Raw genomic sequence first — 18551 nt, 5'->3', positions numbered from 1 at the left:
ATCAATATTATACATTCCCACTCAACGTTACTGCAATATAATATGTTTTGTACGTAACTATGATTAATTTAGCAACACAGGGTAAGTACTTAAGTGAATGTAATAAGTTACATTATAATTAGAAGCAAGTGTTTTTTTTGTTTAATTGTTTATAATACAAGTATACATATATAAAGTATATGTAACACATATGCTTCATCGTATTTCAGTCATTTATCAATCTCTTTTATTTTCAGTGGTGAAATCTGTAGTTTTGCTGGAAATAATGCAATTTTTTCCTATGCAACATATACTAGTGTTAGAAACATACGCTACAATGTTTTCTGACTATTTATTCCACGTAAAGCAAGACTGAATGCTGATAATGACATTTATTCTGATAAGATTGCGGTACGAATGAGATCTTAATATTGCGCTGCATATTTATGTTATATTTTGATTATTTTTAATGTAAGGAGGTTCAAGTGATATTCTTGTGCTTTGTAAGCGGATCTGTAAGTCTTGCAAGTCTTGTTCTTTCGAAGAAGTGTGATTGTATAAGCATCCTTTTATGCTTAAAGGAACATGGTTATTTTAGTAACATGAAACAATTTCTTTTGTGTATATAATAAGATACATTATAATTAAAAGCAAGTGTTTTATTTAGTGTTTTTAATACAACAGTATTAAACAATAATTGTTTTTAATACAACAGTATATATAGAGTATACGCAACATATATGCCTAATTGTGTTTCAATCATTAATTAATCTCTTTTATTTATAAAAGTAAAGAGCAAGAACATATTATTATTAAATACTTACGATAAAATAGTAACCATAATTTTCAATTTTAAAGAAACTCGCCTAATTGTATTCAAGTGTCTTCGTTTCCAAAAGATATATATATAGCTTTGTTTTGTGCTGCTGTCTCTTTATGTGTATTTTCATCGACAGATCCTACCTTGTATTAATACCTAATATAAAAATAAAAAGCAATACTGCATTATAATCTTATACTTATGATAAAATATAACATTATATATATTTAATACAGATTTTAAATCTAAGATCTCACTAAAGGTAAAAGAAATTGAATAATAATTGGAAAATTGTCAGACTTACGTTGCGTTTGTATACTTCTTGTATTATAATCATTATAAAAAGTATAAAAAATGCTTGCTCCAAATTATAATATAATGTATCTTATTAAATACACATAATATATCGATATGTTTGATACTAAAAAGTCAATACTATATGTAAGAGAGTCTCTCCCTCCCTCCCCCTTCCCCCCCCCCCCTTTTCTCACTCTATTCCAATCTTATAATTTTCCGACGAAGTGAATGATGTGATTGAGTAAGCGTACTTTTATGCTAACTGGAAGGAATTTGGTTATTTTAGCAATACCAAAGTTTTATTTGCCAAAAGGTGCAGTATAATTATTAATTACATATAATATTGTATTACATTAATATAGTAGTATTCTAAAATGAAAATAATGTTTCAAAATGCATTGACTGAATAAAAATACAATGTAAAATTAAAAGATGATTTTTTTGCTTGCAGTCAGGCACCGCGGAAGTATTTTTTATCTGAGGGGGCAAAATTTATAAAGGGGATACATAATATATTCATAATAAATATATGTATATATATGTAACTCCATTCAAACACCAAATAATAGGCCACTTAGTGGGTAGTATAAATGTACAAAAAATATTTTGTTCTAATTAATTTAATGCGCTTAATTTTCTTCGTTATATAGTGTATTTCAATTGAATGAGTAAATAGTAAAAAAAAAAAGCAAGAAAAAAGAAGAAAAAAAGAAAAAAATAACCCATTTGTTCATCTTTGATGTAAATATTTGATACTCAATATTTTTGGTCATAAAATACTTGAAGAAAACAGAAAAATTTCAGGGGGGCTACGCCCCTCCCCCCCTGAATTATCTCTGGGTGTGCGGTCACCCCCTCTGCCCCCCCCCCCCCAGTTCCGCGGCGCCTGTTTGCAGTACTACTAATTAATTTTCAGTCATCGTTTTGTTGTGACATCCATGACATCCTGAAAGAATACATGAAAATTATCAATTTGAAGGCATGTTTGAATTAATTACATAATAAAAAAACTAAACATTTTTCATAAAAATTAATATCTTGTAGTAAACAACAATTAAAGCAGTTGCAATTACCATAATGACATCACTCATATGTAGATTGCCGTAGTGTTTTTTGCTTATTGTGTATCCATGTTTTTATTTGCGGCGATGTTCGGTGAGATAAACATTTGTACTTTTTCTTTATTTCTTGAATTTCTTGTAAAGACGGTAGCGTTAAATTGCCCATATGTATAGCAAATGCTTGAAGGACTGTTTCTTTTTCTTTTTCTGTCCAGCGCGTCCTCTTGGTTTTGCCATAAGGAGATGCTAGAAGGAAGACCATATATATTAAAGTAATGTATATACATATTGAAATTGATAGATGATAAATCATAAAAATAGATATAAATTAAACAAATTGATAAATAATAATAATGCGCACAACCAAAATATAAATTTTAATCGAAGTAAAATACTTACTGGATCTTTTCCGTTTATTATTTTTCTGTATCTCATTCTCAATTATTATGCCATCAATAGATGTATTATGTGAGGGTACGTCTGAAATAAATATTTTGTCGCAATTAAAAATGAGTTTTAAATAAACATGCGCAAGGTGAAAAATTGAACTTGTTACGAATAATATTTTTATAATATTCTTATAGTTTTGAAATCTTCCAGCAAACAATGTATTTAGTAAGCAAGAAATCATTAGCACACAGTTATTACATGGAATGTTTCTTTTTCGAGATCAAACCGTGCGTAACTAGAAAATTAAATATTGTCATTTTTCGATAATGTGAAAAATATTATGTAACATCTTTAGTTCTTCTCTAGTATATTTTCAGTTAGGCAAAAATGGAAAATTAGCTCTAATATAATTACTTAAAGATAAATTCTCTTTGTCCATATACATCGTCGATGTATTATTGTTGTCGTTATTATTATTATTGTCATCTTCTACTTTTTCATTTTCTTCATCTTCTTCGTGTTCGCTGTCTGATGAAGATTCATTCAAATCTTGTGCATTACCTTGGACCGCCTCTAAATATTGTGATATTTTAAGAATATCTCTGCTTGCCAAGGGTTGTCTATAATGTTCTCGATGTATTTTTTCTGCATGTCCCATGAATGTAGCCAAATCAGAAACATCGATATCAGAGAGATTTAATTGTATGCAATAAGTTGCCACGTGTTTCCGTAAAATCGTACCGCGTAAACTTGATGATTCAATTGCATCGCATTCTCGTGTGAATTTGCGCATTAAAATACAAGCTCTAAGATACCTGTATCTATTTTTATTAAAACCACGTAATATTTTTCGTTAGGACGTCTGCATACGATAAGTTTTCCATTGTTAACTTAACATGTGTATCATATGACAGACAGAATTTTAAAACTTTTAAAGATATTTTATTACATTACGTATTAAATGACTTTTATATAAATTATTCGTAAACTTAGTTTCAGAACGGTCACTATGATGGACATTGCATGGGCGATATTAAAATTATTGATGATTATATATGATCATATAAAATTATATATGTTATCAGATCTTTTTATAATCAATTATATATATTTATATCTGACCATATTATACCATTTTTTCTCGGGTGCAAATTAGACAATATAATTTATCTAATAAAAACTAATATACAAAAGTATCTAATATACAAAAATAATTTTAAAAAAAAACATAAATATACATACCATGCAATGCAGGTACTGGGGATGATATTGGAGATAGCACTGAAAGTGGTACTGGATTAATGTTCTCTTTATTACACGTTGTACTCGTATTTTCTTTATTGCACGTTATACTCGTATTTTCTTTATTGCACGTTATACTCGTATTTTCTTCATTGCATGTTATACTCGTATTTTCTTTATTGCACGTTATACTCGTATTTTCTTTATTGCACGTTGTCGTATTTTGAATAATGGTAGGTATGCATACATCTGCTGCATCTGTCAAATATTGTAAACAGAAATATAATTTATTACTAAATCGAAAAACTGTACGAATCAATAAGCATACGAGGAATATTTGGAAAGGAAATCATTTTTAAGAGTTCTAAGAGTTTTTTGACACCAGTAGACAACGACAGCATTAAATTTCATTAAAGATGATCAGATATAGATCGAAACGTTTGTAAATTTGTAAATTATATTTATATGTATTTTCAATAAGATCATTATTATAACGAACGGTTGTATTGAATTTTGAAGCGCTTCAGATTAAATTATAAACTGTAAATGTAAAATAAACAAGCAAAAACAATTTACGCTTGATATCCTCAAAGATTATTACAAACGTATAAACTTGATTAATTGATTGATTAATTGATTAATCAAATGATTAATAAATACACTGAAAAATCTACGCAATATTTTAACAGTAACGATTGTCAAACGTTTCATTCTTTCTTTACAAATAAACGTATCGTATCTTTCAAATGTTTCTCGTACGGTAATTACAATCGAACAGTTTACATACAATCGCTGAAATTTAATTTCTTCACACAATGATCAAAATTGGTAGATGTGACATCATAAAACATATCTGAAAATAGCAATAAAACTTACAAATACGATTGAAATAAATATTACGATATAGGAAATAATACATTCTCCATATATGTATATATGTATAAGATGTTCAATTTTAATTCACATAACTGACTTCTCGGGAATTGGAATCAATATTTAAAGAAATGTGATTTTATTTAAAAAATTACCTTTTCACAGAACTTTTCTACATCAATCGAAGATAAACTACCTACATATCATTATTCCTTGATTCTCTCGAAATTATACAAATCTTATTTAAAACATCTTTTTATATTTCCAAAGTTTTTTGAGATATTCAGTTGTATTATTTAAAATTAGAAACTCTGTATACTGTAACTATACTGTAACTATACTGTATACTATACTGTATACTATACTGTACAGTTACACAAACTACTAAATATTAAGTGCCATACGCAAATTTCAATAATGAATCTGTTTCATATAAAAAATAAGAGATAAGAGACGGAAGTATTACTTAATGTTAAAAAACTTACCTAAAGTTATTAGAACTTCAGAATTTTCCAAAAAATTATAGTCATTGCTTTGCGTATTTGCCTCTCCGTTGTTTTCATTCTCATTGACAAAGTTTGTCGTTCTAATAAAGCTACTTAATATCGACATAAAATTAAAAACTATGTAATTACGCAATAATTATTATAAATCAGCAGCAATACAAACTGATATTTTATAGATTACACTATAATCAAAGACTTATGATAAAATAACAATCATGAAATTTGCCAATTTTAAAGAAACTCACCTAATCGCATTCGAGTGTCTTCGTTTTCAAACGATTCACAGCCTTCGTTTTGTGCAGCCGTCTCTGTGTATGTATTTTCATCGACAGATCCTACCTTTGTATTAATATCTAATATAAAAGTAAAAAACAAGACTACATATTATCAAATGCTTATAGTAAAATAACAGTCATAAAAAACTTAACAATATTAAAAGATCTTACCTAAATGTATTTGAACGTTTGTTTGAACATCGTTTTCCAGAGATTTAATTAGTTTGTTTTTATTTTCCAAATAAATCCTTTCACATATGATGTGTGGTTTTTCATCATTTATGTTTTGCACTATTTCTTTTAAGGTTGTTTTATTATCTGTGAAAGTAAAATAAGATGAATTTGTTTTAATGTTTTTAGAACTTTCCAGTTGAATTATGTATTATGTAATGAGTGTATGCAGCAAACACTAACAAACAATAACATAACATCAATGTTATAACTTTCCACACAATAATATAATAGTTATGTACAAAATATATTATATTTTAGTAACGTTGAGTGAGAAATTATAATATTGTTGTGCTATTGTTTGTTAGTGTTTGCTGAGTATATGCAACTTATTATAATAACGTAAGAGCCAAAAATGGAAAATATGATCCTTATCATTTCTTGCTAAAACGTTTGCTGAGTATCTACGTCTATCACTATATAACGCTTTAGTAGTATCATTTTAACAACGATTGTGTTTGACTTACACACATAATGAATATTATCAAAAAATTTGACTAAAGCGTACAGTTTAATGAATTTTTATTCAACTTAATTTTGATAGAGGAGGTTATTAGGATTAAAATAGACTTCTCTCAGACACAGTCACGAGCGTACGCGTGCTCGCTCATGCATGCACGTACATGTACAAACACATAGGACATGCACGAAAAGGCACGGATACACATGAGTACGTTTCCTTTAATTTAAATGCAAATAACTACGACTGAGATTAAAAAATACCGGACATATAAATAGGCTGTGTTCCGAAATTCACTGTCAGTACTGAAAATCTACAATATACGTAACGTAAACTGTAGATTATAAAAGAAATAGTACAAAACATAAATACTAAAAAACCATACATCATATGTGAAAGGATTTATTTAAAAAATAAAAACGAACTAATGTTAAACTCTTTCTATCTTTCATTTACTCTTGCACGCAGTCCGGCCAAATCTACAATTGATGTCATAAGCTTTAAGTCGACAAAAACTGACCAATCACAAACGAATGGGTAGAGAATAATCTGTGATAATTCGTCAACTTTTTACTGTTTAAAGATTACTATACCTATTGTACATCCGATCTCTTTGTAACAGATTTTATAATTTCGTATAATATCACTGCCGTGTAACAAATTATTATTTCTTTTACAGAAAAAAATTAAAATTAAACTTATCCAGAAAAGCGAAATAATCTTAACAATCCCGACAATTAAATAATCTTTTTTTATTTTCAGACATAAAACTTTCATATTATTGTGACTGCATAAGATGAAGCAGTAAAAATTAACTATTTATTAACTACTTATATGTCCGGTATTTTTCAATCTCAGTCGTAGTTATTTGCGTTTAAATTTAAGGGAACGTACTCATACGTGTCCGTGTCTGTTCGTGCATGTTCGTATGTGTTCGTACATGGACGTGCGTGCGTGAGCGAGCATGCGTACGCTGTGTATGAGAGAAATCTATATTAATCTTGATAATCTCCTCTATTACAATTAATCTGAATAAAAATTGATGAAAATGCACGCTGTAGTCAAATTTTTTAATAATATTTTATTGAATATTATCAAAAAATTTGTTATGTGTGTGAGTCAAACACAATTATTGTTAAAAAAGATATTACTAAAGCGTTATATAGTGATAGACGTAAATACTCAGCAAATGTTTTAGCAAGAAATGGTAAGGATCATATTTTCCATTTTTGGCTCTTACGTTATTGTAATAAGTTGCATATACTCAGCAAACACTAACAAACAATAACATAACATCAATATTATAATTTCCCACTCAACATTACTGCAATATAATATGTTTTGTACGTTACTAATATATTATTGTGTGGAAAGTTATAACATTGATGTTATGTTATTGTTAATTAGTGTTCGCTGCATGTACTCACTACATAATACATAATTCAACTGGAAAGTTTTAAAAACATTAAAACAAATTCATCTTATTTTACTTTCACAGATAATAAAACAATCTCAAAAGAAATCTTAAAAGAAATAGTGCAAAACATAACTAATGAAAAACCATACATAATATGTGAAATGATTTATTTGGAAAGAAAAAACAAACATATGTTAAATTCCCTCTATCTTCCATTTACTCTTGCATGCAGTCCGGCCAAGTCTACAATTGATGTCGTAAGCTTTAAGTCGACAAAAATTGACCAATCACAGACGAATGAGTAGAGAATAGTCTGTGATGATTCGTCAATTTCTTACGGTTTAAGGATTACTATACCTATTGTACATCCGATCTCTTTGTAACAGATTTCATAATTTTGTATATCACTGCCGTGTAACAAATTATTATTTCTTTTACAGAAAAAGATTTAAATAAAAATTATCCAGAAGAGCGAAATTATCTTAACAATGTCCCGATAATTATTTAATCTCTTTTATTGACAGACATAAAACTTTTATATCATTGTGATTGCATAAGATAAACCAGTAAAAATTAACTATTTATTAACTATGGCTGCATTCCGAAATTCACTGCCAGTACTGAAAATCTACAATAAACGTCACGTGAACTGTATATTATCAGTACTGGCAGTGAATTTCGGAACGCAGCCATAGTTAATAAATAGTTAATTTTTACTGGTTCATCTTATGCAATCACAATAATATGAAAGTTTTATGTCTGTAAACAAAAGAGATTAATTAATTATCGGGTCATTGTTAAGATCATTTCGCTTTTCTGGATAATTTTAATTTTATCTTTTTCTGTAAAAGAAATAATAATTTGTTACACGGCAGTGATATTATACGAAATTATGAAATCTGTTACGAAGAGATCGGACATACAATAGGTATAGTAATCCTTAAGCTATAAGAAGTTGACGAATCATCACAGATTATTCTCTACTCATTCGTCTGTGATTGGTCAGTTTCTGTCGACTTAAAGCTTACGACATCAATTGTAGACTTGGCCGGACTGCGTGTAAGAGTAAGGGCCACTTTTTCCAACGTTGGTTAACTTTAACCGACTGGTAACTTTTCAGAATAGCCAACTGAAAACTCGAAACTTGTATATGTATATGTATATACAAGTTTCGAGTTTTAAGTTGGCTATTCTGAAAAGTTACCAGTCGGTTAAAGTTAACCGACGTTGGAAAAAGTGGCCCTAAATGAAAGACAAAGGTAGAGAGAGAGAGAGAGAGAGAGAGAGAGAGAGAGAGAGAGAGAGAAAGAGAGATGGTCGAAATTTTGAAACATAATTATTATTTATGTATTATTTTGTACTCTTGTTTTTTGCATATAATTGAATGTACCGTTCCTATGTTATTGACAAATAAACTGCTTAAATGTATTAATATAATTTTACAATTTTGTAGAAAAGCCATAGTGCCACAAAAAAACCTGTACGTCTTTGAATTACGTAGTTGTAACAAAAAGATAAAAAGCCTGTATTTTAATTGAGCAAATTTGCAAAGGAATACAATGGAAATTAATCAATTTTACGCAGCAAATTTACACGGTTACGGAAACGCGTGGCAACTTATTGTTATTAAATTAGTTTCCACTGATAACGATGTTGCTGATTTGGTTACATTCATGGGCCATGCAAAAAATACATCGAAAACTTTTCCTCTATCTTATATTGTATTTGCGTAATCTTCTTAGTATATTAGTATGTGTTGCATAAATAATTACACAAATGCATTATTTTGAGAAAACTGTAGAGATCTCAACACTGAAAATAAAAAAGATTGATTAATGATTGGAATATTATTAGGCATATATGTTGTGTATATTCTATATATACTTGTTTATTATAAACAATTTAACAATAAAAAAAACACTTGCTTCTAATTATAATGTACTTTATGACGTACACTTAAGAACTTGTTTCGTGTTATTAAAATAACCATGTTCCTTTAAGTTAACACAAAGAGATACTTATTCAATCTCACTTCTTCGGAAGAACAAGATTTGGAAGACTTATGGATCCACTTACAAAGCACAACAATATTACTTTCACCTCCTTAAAAGTAAAATAAACAACATATAATACAAATATGTAACGCAACAAGATCTCATTCGTACAGCAATCTTACCAGAATAATTGTCATAATCGGCATTCAGTATTTCTTTAGGTTCAGTGAATAATCAGAAAACACAATTTTGAAAAATACGATCTTATATTGCAGTTGCATAGGCAGCGCAGCAAGTTTTCCAGCACTAATACATGTTGCATAGACACAGAAATGCATTATTTCTAGCAAAGCTATAAAGATCTCATCACTGAAAAAAAAGAAATTGGTTAATTGCTGAAATACTCTTAAGCATATGTTGCATATACTTTACGTATTCTTGGATTATAAATCTTATCACAAAAATGTACTTGCTGGTAATTATAACGTATCTAATTACATACACCTAAAAACTTGCTCCATTTTGCTAAAATCAAGCTCCTTTATGTCAACACGAAAGTATTTACTCAATGTCATTTTATCGAAGGAACAAAATTCAGGGAACTTATAGATATGCTTGATAATAAATCGCCATAATAGAAAACACAGTGATATGCGTGAGGTTAGGATATCTGACATGTAGTATACAATATAGAGAAACGCAATGTGAAATATCTTTATTATTTATATAAATATGTATTTCTGTTTTTCGTGTGCTATTCCGTCTGTAAACAATTAATAATTCTGTATCTTCTTGCAAGTAAAACTTCATGTATGTCACGACGTTGTGAAAGATTTTTTGACAAAATTCAGTACAATGATTAATTGTTTACCAAAAGCATACCGTACAAAAAACGCAAAAGTACAAAACTTATATATAAATAATAAAGCTACTTTAACATTGCGTTTTTCTACATTGCATATATGACAGATATCCTGAGCTCACATATTTATTATTTAATACATTAAAAAATTAAATATATAGAATTGTCGTCAAAATAACCGATAAAATAATTTCGTATAAAATAACAATGTCGCCGTACTAAACAAATAATATATCATAGTACATAATTTTGTACTGTTGTCAAAATAGTCTATAGTTAATTCTTCATACATACTTTCTAGCATGTTGTGTCTTAAAACTATTGTTGATGTATACGTCAGACGATCAATGTACTCTAATGTATACAATAATATATGGAAGTTTTTGGTGTCGGTAAAATAGCTGATTGACATACATATATATATATATATATATATATATATATATTTTATTCGTATATGTAAATGTTTCTATAATTGTTATATAAATTTACAAACATTTACAATACATTACGTATTTACCTCAATCGTAACAGAATAATGAAAATATTCTGAATATTGAAAATAAAAAATGGGCCTCTCCATTGCCCATTCCCGTGAGACGCAACCAAAATGTTTTATTTATTTATTTTGTCTCTCTGATTATAATTTGTAAGCGATATTGAGGCATTTTTTTTCCTGATCAATATTCTGACGAGTATCAGGATAAATATTTTGATCACTTTGGAAAGGGCAACAGTTTATTGCTTTCTATTATTTTACAGAAATGTTCTCTCATGCGCTTTACATCCTTGGAGTATTTTTCTTCGCAAGGATTGCCTCCTAAGGCTATAGTCGTGGCGAAAGCGGCAGCATAAATTCCACAACTTATGCCATCAGGTTGTATTTGAACCCTTTCAAAAATTATGTCATTAGAGTTTACTGCTGGATAACGAAAATGTATGTAATTTTTCTCTTTAACTACCAATTTATCGTATGTACAGCCGGGTAGACTATCGTACATATGAAGTTTAGTGCCATCAAAGAAAATACATCTCCAATGATTACTACAATTGCCTCCAATTATTTGTAAGCTTTTGTCACTATGACTGGCTACAATCATGTGAGGGTATTCTAAATATAACACACTCTGTGTTTCGAAACAGGAAGTTTCTCATATAATGCGCAAAAATAGATCCAACGATTCGTCATTCAGTTGACTTGTTACAGGTAACGTTTTTTTTTATAAAAGAGACAAAAGTAAACGTTTCATCTAAAAGTTTTTTATGTCTAACCATATCGTCTTTAGATATATCTCTTTTACTTGAGTAACTTATAATAACGCAATCATCATCTTGTTCTTTATTTAGAATAGTGGTAGCAGGAGCAGTCATTGCTACTTTCATTGATGAAATGTTCGGTTTGAATCGTTTGTTTTCTTCCATGCCATTTTCGCTTTCTGTTATATTTCGTCGAGTATTTGTTCGACCACGTATTTTTTTTGCTGCTTCTTCTTGAGCTTCTATAATGTATCTTGGATTTCTAATTGGCATATGCCTATTATGTCGACTATCCAAGATTTCTGGAAGCATGCATTTATTATAGAAGCGTATTAAGAAAGGCAGCATTTGATTTCTCCAAAACATTTTGTCAATATCAATGCGCAATATTTTCATGCTTTTTGGAGTCCAAATAGCAAAAATACAATATTCTCGCCCTGTTATATTTAATTGACCCTGAACTTGATAATAATATCGGTGATTCCGATTCATTTTGTTCGGGTCTTTTTTATCAAAAATGCCTTTTAAAGAAGGCAATGTCTCAATGGCTTTTTCCATTGTTAAATTTTCAGCCGATAGAGGACATTTGATTTCTACCAGACCATTTTCGTCAATGAGTCCGTCAGGGGAAGCACCTAAGCATAGATTTTCAATGTCGATGAATAATCCGCAACGTTTTATTTTTTTTTTCTAATTTTATGGCCAATTCTTTTCTTGCTACATCTTCTTTTTTGCGACCATACGTCATCGCTCCGGTATCAATAAATGGAGGATATAAAATGGCTTTTACTGTTGCTGCGCAAGACATAGTCGGTCTCATACGACATACGATTCCAAAATTGGATGCCGTCAACATTTCTCGTCTCAATGATAACCATAATTCCGATTCACTTTGATTTCTCGTCTCGAGTTCAATTTTCTGCCAGTTTTTCGCATTCTCGGACAACTTTTCTGAATGGTATTGCCGAAGTTGCTCGAATATTTCGGATGGAAGATCCGGTTTTTGCGATTTCGGACCGTATTAACGATCTGTTCCTAGCTCTTGTTTAAATATTTTTTGTCTTCCCTGTGCTTCACGAGATTCTCTGGTTTTCGCAACTTTTATTTGTCGTCGCTTTTTCAGATTCTCGATAATAGGCGGAACAGTCTTACACATGTTTTCATGCAATTGTGTAAGAACTTGTTGCGTATTGTATTGCACAACTGCTCCTGCTACTCTAGCGTTGTAAGAGCCTCGTTTACCAAAATTAATGCGTTTCCCGCCAATTTCTTTGCAGATTATCGAGTTGAACGATTCTGCAGGATTATTTGTAAAATTCAGTAACAAGCTGTCGGAATAACCGCTCAAATATATTATAGCACTTTCTACTCTTTGATATAGACCGTATAATTTCAGAGATGGTACATAATTTCTTTTTGTTTCATTACCATTCTCTTTGCACATACGACCGCGTGCTTCGCATCGCTTATGTTGGCCAAAAACATGGCTAGGAATGTTCAATATATCATTTCGTAATTTCATAGCCTTACAATGTTGAGGTGTTTGTTCTTTTTCTCTTTGCAGAGCGGCTACCTTTTCTATTTCTTTTCGAATATTTAAAATGTTGTTTTTTACAACATTTCGCAACTCTACAAAGCCACGTCTATTTGTTTTTGGCTGAGTCGTCTCTGCTACAGCTTTCAGCTTTTTGCACAGATTGCGAAGCAAGTGATTCTTGCATTCTATTTTTTTTACTGTCACCTTTTGTTCACAGTATGGTCTGTTATCAAGAATGGACTAATACACGCTACTGTCACCATCGGCAATAACCGTTTTATAAATCAGTCCATGCATTTCGAGGCTACATTTAAAACCTTCTACGATGATATCGCTCTCCATGCTTGTGGAGCTTGCATTCCGATTAAAATTTTTATAGCATTTATGAGCTTTTGATTCGACACCATTTCGCTCTGCCATATCACATACTGCGCAAAATTTATTACGGACACCGACGAAGAGAATCTTTCTTGTATGGTAACCAATTATGGCTCCAATACCCGAAAGAGAATTGTAAGCATTGCCATACGATCTCTTCATCCAACTACCATCTGCTACAACGGTTATGTATGGAATGCCATTTATAACATCGTTTCTCTCGAGAGCGAGTTGCTTTTTAACTTCGCCAGCCATTTTCATATTTTCCATGGCTGTTTGGTTGAAATCATCAACTAAATTCTCCCTGTATTTGATATAAGTAGGCTCAGACATACAATGAACATTTATGGCTGCACATAGCTCTTCGAGCTGCGCATAACCAATTACCGTTGTAACAGTTCCTGCTACAACAGCTGTATTAATGTCCAATGTTTCTGGTTCTGTGGGTTCTGACCAGATACTGGCTTTATAATTGCACATTTGACATTGGAAAAACAACTGTGTCATTAATCCATTGCGACGAGAATTTATGAGTTTCCAATCTCTAAACTGGCACTCTATTTCTTGCGCATGATTATCAAATGTTCTGTGGATTTCATTCCACATAAAAGCAATGTCGACAATGCGACGGCCCTCAGGCAAACTTTCTTGTATACAAGAAGTGTCTAGAGGGGCATTTTTTTCGATAACAAGAGTATCGTTATCATTAATACTTAAATAAGACATACCTGTATGAGATGTTGATTCCAGGCATTGCATTACTTGAGTACTAGCTTCCGAATCCATCGTGTCGGGTAGGGATACCACAGATTTCTCGATGGATTCGTCGCTAGTACTTGTGGTAAACTTTATGCTCTCGGAATCAACTATCTCTTGGGTTTGAAGCATCTTTAATTTTAATTGTCGCCTGCAAATAAAAATAAATGGATTATTATTTTGTAAAGTCTTGTTATAAATGACATTTATTAAATCATTTCACATAATCTTGAAAAAAGTAAAACCTTTAAAAAATATGTAGTCCTTTGTTTATAAATTTTTATTACTAGAAATTAAGTATTTGGTAAAAAAAAATTAATGTTTTAACAACATAAATGCCTCGAAATATTAATTACCTACTTAAAGCGCATGTGGTTACAAATTAAAAAAAAACCAGCACACGAATAGATCGCCTCTGGTATAAAATATTCAGCCAGCACACGAATAAACCGCCTCTGGCACTAACTACTATTCAATTTTTGAAAAAACCAGCACACGAATAAATCGCCTCTGGTATAAAATATTCAGCCAGCACACGAATAAACCGCCTCTGGCACTAACTACTATTTTGTAAAAAGTTAGTACGTATTGTAAATTTTTGAAAAAAAAAAACAGCGCTAATTACTATTAAGAAAGTATGTAAATGAACAATTTTAAATTATAAAAAAAAAAGCAAAGGACTACTTTCTTACATTATATAGGTTTTACTTTTTTCAAGAATATATAAATAAATTAATAAATTTCATATACAGTGTGTGTGTGTGTGTGTGTGTGTGTGTGCGCGTGCGTGCGTGCGTGCGTGCGTGCGTGTGTGTGTGTGTGTGTGTGCGCGCGCGCGCGCGCGTGTGTGTGTGTGTGTGTGTGTGTGTGTGTTTGTAGATGAGAATAATTGCAACTTTTGGCTCGATTTTCTGATAGATCTATTAGATCCTCCTTGCCGCTCGCATGCTAGCAACAAGTCGCCAAACGCGTTAACACGTGCGAAAGTAAGGTACACGATACCCAACTTCATGAATATCCATATGACAAATGCAATGAGATCATAAATATAACAATAGATTTCCACATCACCTGTTACTATCATTGACGTTCTTTTAAATGATTTCCCCAGTAGGTATATTCCACTATCGAAGAATGACTAACAATAAGAATAAGTAATGATTTAAAATTTTTTTATGTATCTATTGTCTCATATTTATCATCTTATTGCATTTGTGATAATGACGTTTTTGAAGCAGAGTCGCCTTAGATACGTGCGGTGTTAACGTTGACGACTCGTTGCTAGCATGCAAGCGGCAAGGAGGGTCTAATAGATCTATTAGAAAATCGAGCCAAAAATTGCAATTATTCTCATCTTCTACAAATACAAACACACACACACACACACACACGCGCGCGCGCGCGCGCGAATAATATTCGAGATGGAAATACTGACCTTTTAAACCATTTTCCCTTTAAACTAAGTCTACGACCAAAAAGACGCAGATGTTTCTCATTGCACTTTTGCCCCATTTTCACTTATTTTACTTATTTATTTATAATAAATAATAATATATAATAAAAAATATATAAAATTTTTAATTAACACGTTCAACACGTTGTAACGGTCAATTCTTTTCACTGTTTTTTTTTTTCCTGTACAGCACCGCGCGACTCTGAGTCAACGATGCCTGATTCTAGACTTTTTAGACTAGAAAAAAGAAGCACGAACATGTATCCATATACATGCTCGCGCATGGTGCGGTTACCCCTCCGTTCGTGCTTCTTGTGTCTAGAATCTGGCATCACTGTCTCTGCTCCGCGCAGCAAAGCTATTTTAAAAATTATCCGATTTATATATCATGTTTCATGTCATTTTATAATTGTAAAAATCTTATTAAACCATTACAATTATTTTCTAATCGATAAAATTGTGGGCCCGGATCAAAGAACTCTCCCAGCGCTCGAAATCCTGTAAAAGTATTGTCCAAATTTCAGAGTATGAAAATTTTGAAAGTCACAAAATTAATTATTTTTAAATATTGGCTTATAGAGAATGACGAGACGGAACTTTTTTCTATTTGCAGTTTTTTTGTTCGATGCTTATTTTTAATAATAAAAATTAAATACTGAAAAATTGTTATTCCCAAATTTAATAAGATTTTAAGATATAAATCGTCGTAACTTAGCCAAATTTTGTTGAAATTGTTTGAAATTTGGTATACGCATGCAGTATAGTCTAGCGATGCCTACAAAACAATAAAGAAGCTGAAAATCGCCTATTGTTTAATAATAATTAATTGCAAATTGAGGCCAGTCGGTACCATGTTTTTTTAGCTTTGCCGACAAAAAGTATCGAGGGAACTTGAAATTTGAAACAACTTCCAGTGAGACATTTGTTCCTCACTATTGAAGGAAGATTTCTGGAAATTTTCAGATCGATTCATTGAAAATTTGCGGAAATATGCATTTTATAAGAAAACATGTGACGCCGCTAATTATAGCTCCGTGAGCGCTGAACACCATCAGGCAGCGTACTCGCTGTTCGGCTTTCCAAAACTCGATTTTATAATGATTTTTTAATGGTTATACATTTGAACAATTGCCCACTCACCACGAAATATGGAAATGACGAACTATTATTTATACGGTTCCTTAATTAAATACTTTTATTATTATTATTTCGAAATATTTCACATACACTCCAGAGACGCGGTCTCTAGGACGATAGTAATTTAACAAATAACAATAGTTAAAGTTTTAAAATATCATTATAAAATCGAGTCCTGGAAAGCCGAACGGCGAGTACGCTGCCTGATGGTGCTCAGCGCTCACGGAGCTATTATTAGCGGCGTCACATGTTTTCTTATAAAATGCATATTTCCGCAAATTTTCAATGAATCAATCTGAAAATTTCCAGAAATCTTCCTTCAATGGTGAGGAACAAATGTCTCACTTGAAGTTGTTTCAAATTTCAAGTTCTCTCAATACTTTTTGTCGGCAAAGCTAAAAAAACGTGGTACCGACTGGCCTCAATTTGCAATTAATTATTATTAAACAATAGGCGATTTTCAGCTTCTTTATTGTTTTGTAGGCATCGCTAGACTATACTGCATGCGTATACCGAATTTCAAACAATTTCAACAAAATTTGGCTAAGTTACGACGATTTATATCTTAAAATCTTATTGAATTTGGGGATAACAATTTTTCAGTATTTAATTTTTATTATTAAAAATAAGCATCGAACAAAAAAACTGCTAATAGAAAAAAGTTCCGTCTCGTCATTCTCTATAAGCCTATATTTAAAAATAATTAATTTTGCGACTTTCAAAATTTTCATGCTCTGAAAGGAGACATTACGTACTGTGGGTCACTGATTTTAATAAAAAAATTTTGACGACCAATAGTTTTCGACCAATAAAGTTTGTGTGCGAAGCCATTCGACGCACTTCTCAGAATTTACAGAAAAAAAAATTCTTAAAGTTAAACACAAATGTATGCGCAGTGTAAATGCTCCTACTGCTGAAATTAATTTTAGTTCGTAATAGCTCAACGGGAAACGTCTGGATTATCACGCTGGAGATTCGGATTCGGATATCTCACTGATTTTTTTTTCCTTTTTTTATATGAATTGTAGTGTTAAATACATTTTGTAAATACAAACGATATTTTTTTACTTATTGCTCTTATTTTTTCATAATATGTGAAAATCCGAATTATTATTGAAGGAAGACGAAAGAAATAATTTTATAATTTAATTAATTATTAATTGCTAGTTTTATTAATTATTTAAACATACTTTATTAACATTTGGAAAAATAGTTCTACTTTCTTTTAAACGTGATGCAAACTATGCATATTGTATCATATCATTGAATATAAATTAATTAAATTATAAAATTATTTCTTTCGTCTTCCTTCTATAATAATTCGGATTTACACATATGAAAAAATAATAGCAATAAATAAAAAAATATCGTTTGTATTTACAAAATGTATTTAACACTACAATTCATATAAAAAAAGGAAAAAAAAATCCGTGAGGTACTCGAACCCGAGTCTCCAGCGTGATAATCCAGGCGTTTCCTGTTGAGCTGCTACAAATTACTAGAATTAATTTTAACAGTAGGAGTATTTATAGTGCGTATTCATTTGCGTTTAACTTTATAAATTTTTTCTCTGCAAATTCCGAGAAATGCGTCAAATGATTTTGCACAGAAAATTTATTGGACGAA

The 18551-nt window shown here is 30.8% G+C and overlaps 1 protein-coding gene and 1 long non-coding RNA gene across 9 annotated transcripts; both read right to left on the bottom strand.

The window, feature by feature from the left end:
* Window positions 1-1393: 1393 nt before the first annotated feature.
* Window positions 1394-8839, bottom strand: LOC137001767 (putative mediator of RNA polymerase II transcription subunit 29). Of its 6 annotated transcripts, none has more exons than XM_067360912.1 (10): window positions 6142-8839; window positions 5615-5761; window positions 5414-5521; window positions 5148-5260; window positions 4577-4642; window positions 3790-4047; window positions 2962-3192; window positions 2557-2637; window positions 2170-2403; window positions 1394-2042 (listed from the first exon to the last, which is right to left on the bottom strand). In XM_067360912.1, exons 5-9 carry the CDS (start codon window positions 4638-4640, stop codon window positions 2180-2182), a joined length of 858 nt encoding a protein of 285 aa, XP_067217013.1. In that variant the 5' UTR covers window positions 4641-4642; window positions 5148-5260; window positions 5414-5521; window positions 5615-5761; window positions 6142-8839; the 3' UTR covers window positions 1394-2042; window positions 2170-2179. The 6 variants fall into 6 exon arrangements, 5 of the variants coding, with proteins under 5 accessions (XP_067217013.1, XP_067217011.1, XP_067217015.1 ...); XM_067360910.1 differs by having other exon boundaries at window positions 5148-5257; XM_067360914.1 differs by having other exon boundaries at window positions 2962-3120; window positions 5148-5257.
* A 414-nt stretch (window positions 8840-9253) lies between these two features.
* LOC137001768 (uncharacterized) lies at window positions 9254-10798 on the bottom strand. 3 transcript variants are annotated; one of them, XR_010891641.1, is made up of 4 exons: window positions 10702-10798; window positions 9728-9914; window positions 9506-9654; window positions 9254-9363 (listed from the first exon to the last, which is right to left on the bottom strand). It is a non-coding gene; the product is annotated as an uncharacterized lncRNA (long non-coding RNA). The 3 variants fall into 3 exon arrangements; XR_010891639.1 differs by lacking the exon at window positions 10702-10798 and having other exon boundaries at window positions 9728-10674; XR_010891640.1 differs by lacking the exons at window positions 9254-9363; window positions 10702-10798 and having other exon boundaries at window positions 9413-9654; window positions 9728-10674.
* Between the last annotated feature and the right edge of the window lie 7753 nt (window positions 10799-18551).

Source organism: Linepithema humile, chromosome 8 (assembly GCF_040581485.1).
Source record: "Linepithema humile isolate Giens D197 chromosome 8, Lhum_UNIL_v1.0, whole genome shotgun sequence".
NCBI classification, from domain to species: Eukaryota; Metazoa; Arthropoda; class Insecta; order Hymenoptera; family Formicidae; genus Linepithema; species Linepithema humile.
Note: the sequence above shows the minus strand (reverse complement) of the source record. Positions and strands in the feature narration are given on the sequence as shown.

What these genes read in the sequence shown, in the direction of transcription:
- LOC137001767 (XM_067360912.1), bottom strand. Translation starts at nt 4,640, where the DNA reads ATGTTTTATGATGTCACATCTACCAATTTTGATCATTGTGTGAAGAAA. An exon ending in CAAAGAGAATTTATCTTTAA is followed by an intron (nt 2,638 to 2,961) that starts GTAATTATATTA and finishes TATTTATTTCAG; the next exon opens with ACGTACCCTCACATAATACA. An exon ending in TAATAAACGGAAAAGATCCA is followed by an intron (nt 2,404 to 2,556) that starts GTAAGTATTTTA and finishes TCTTCCTTCTAG; the next exon opens with CATCTCCTTATGGCAAAACC.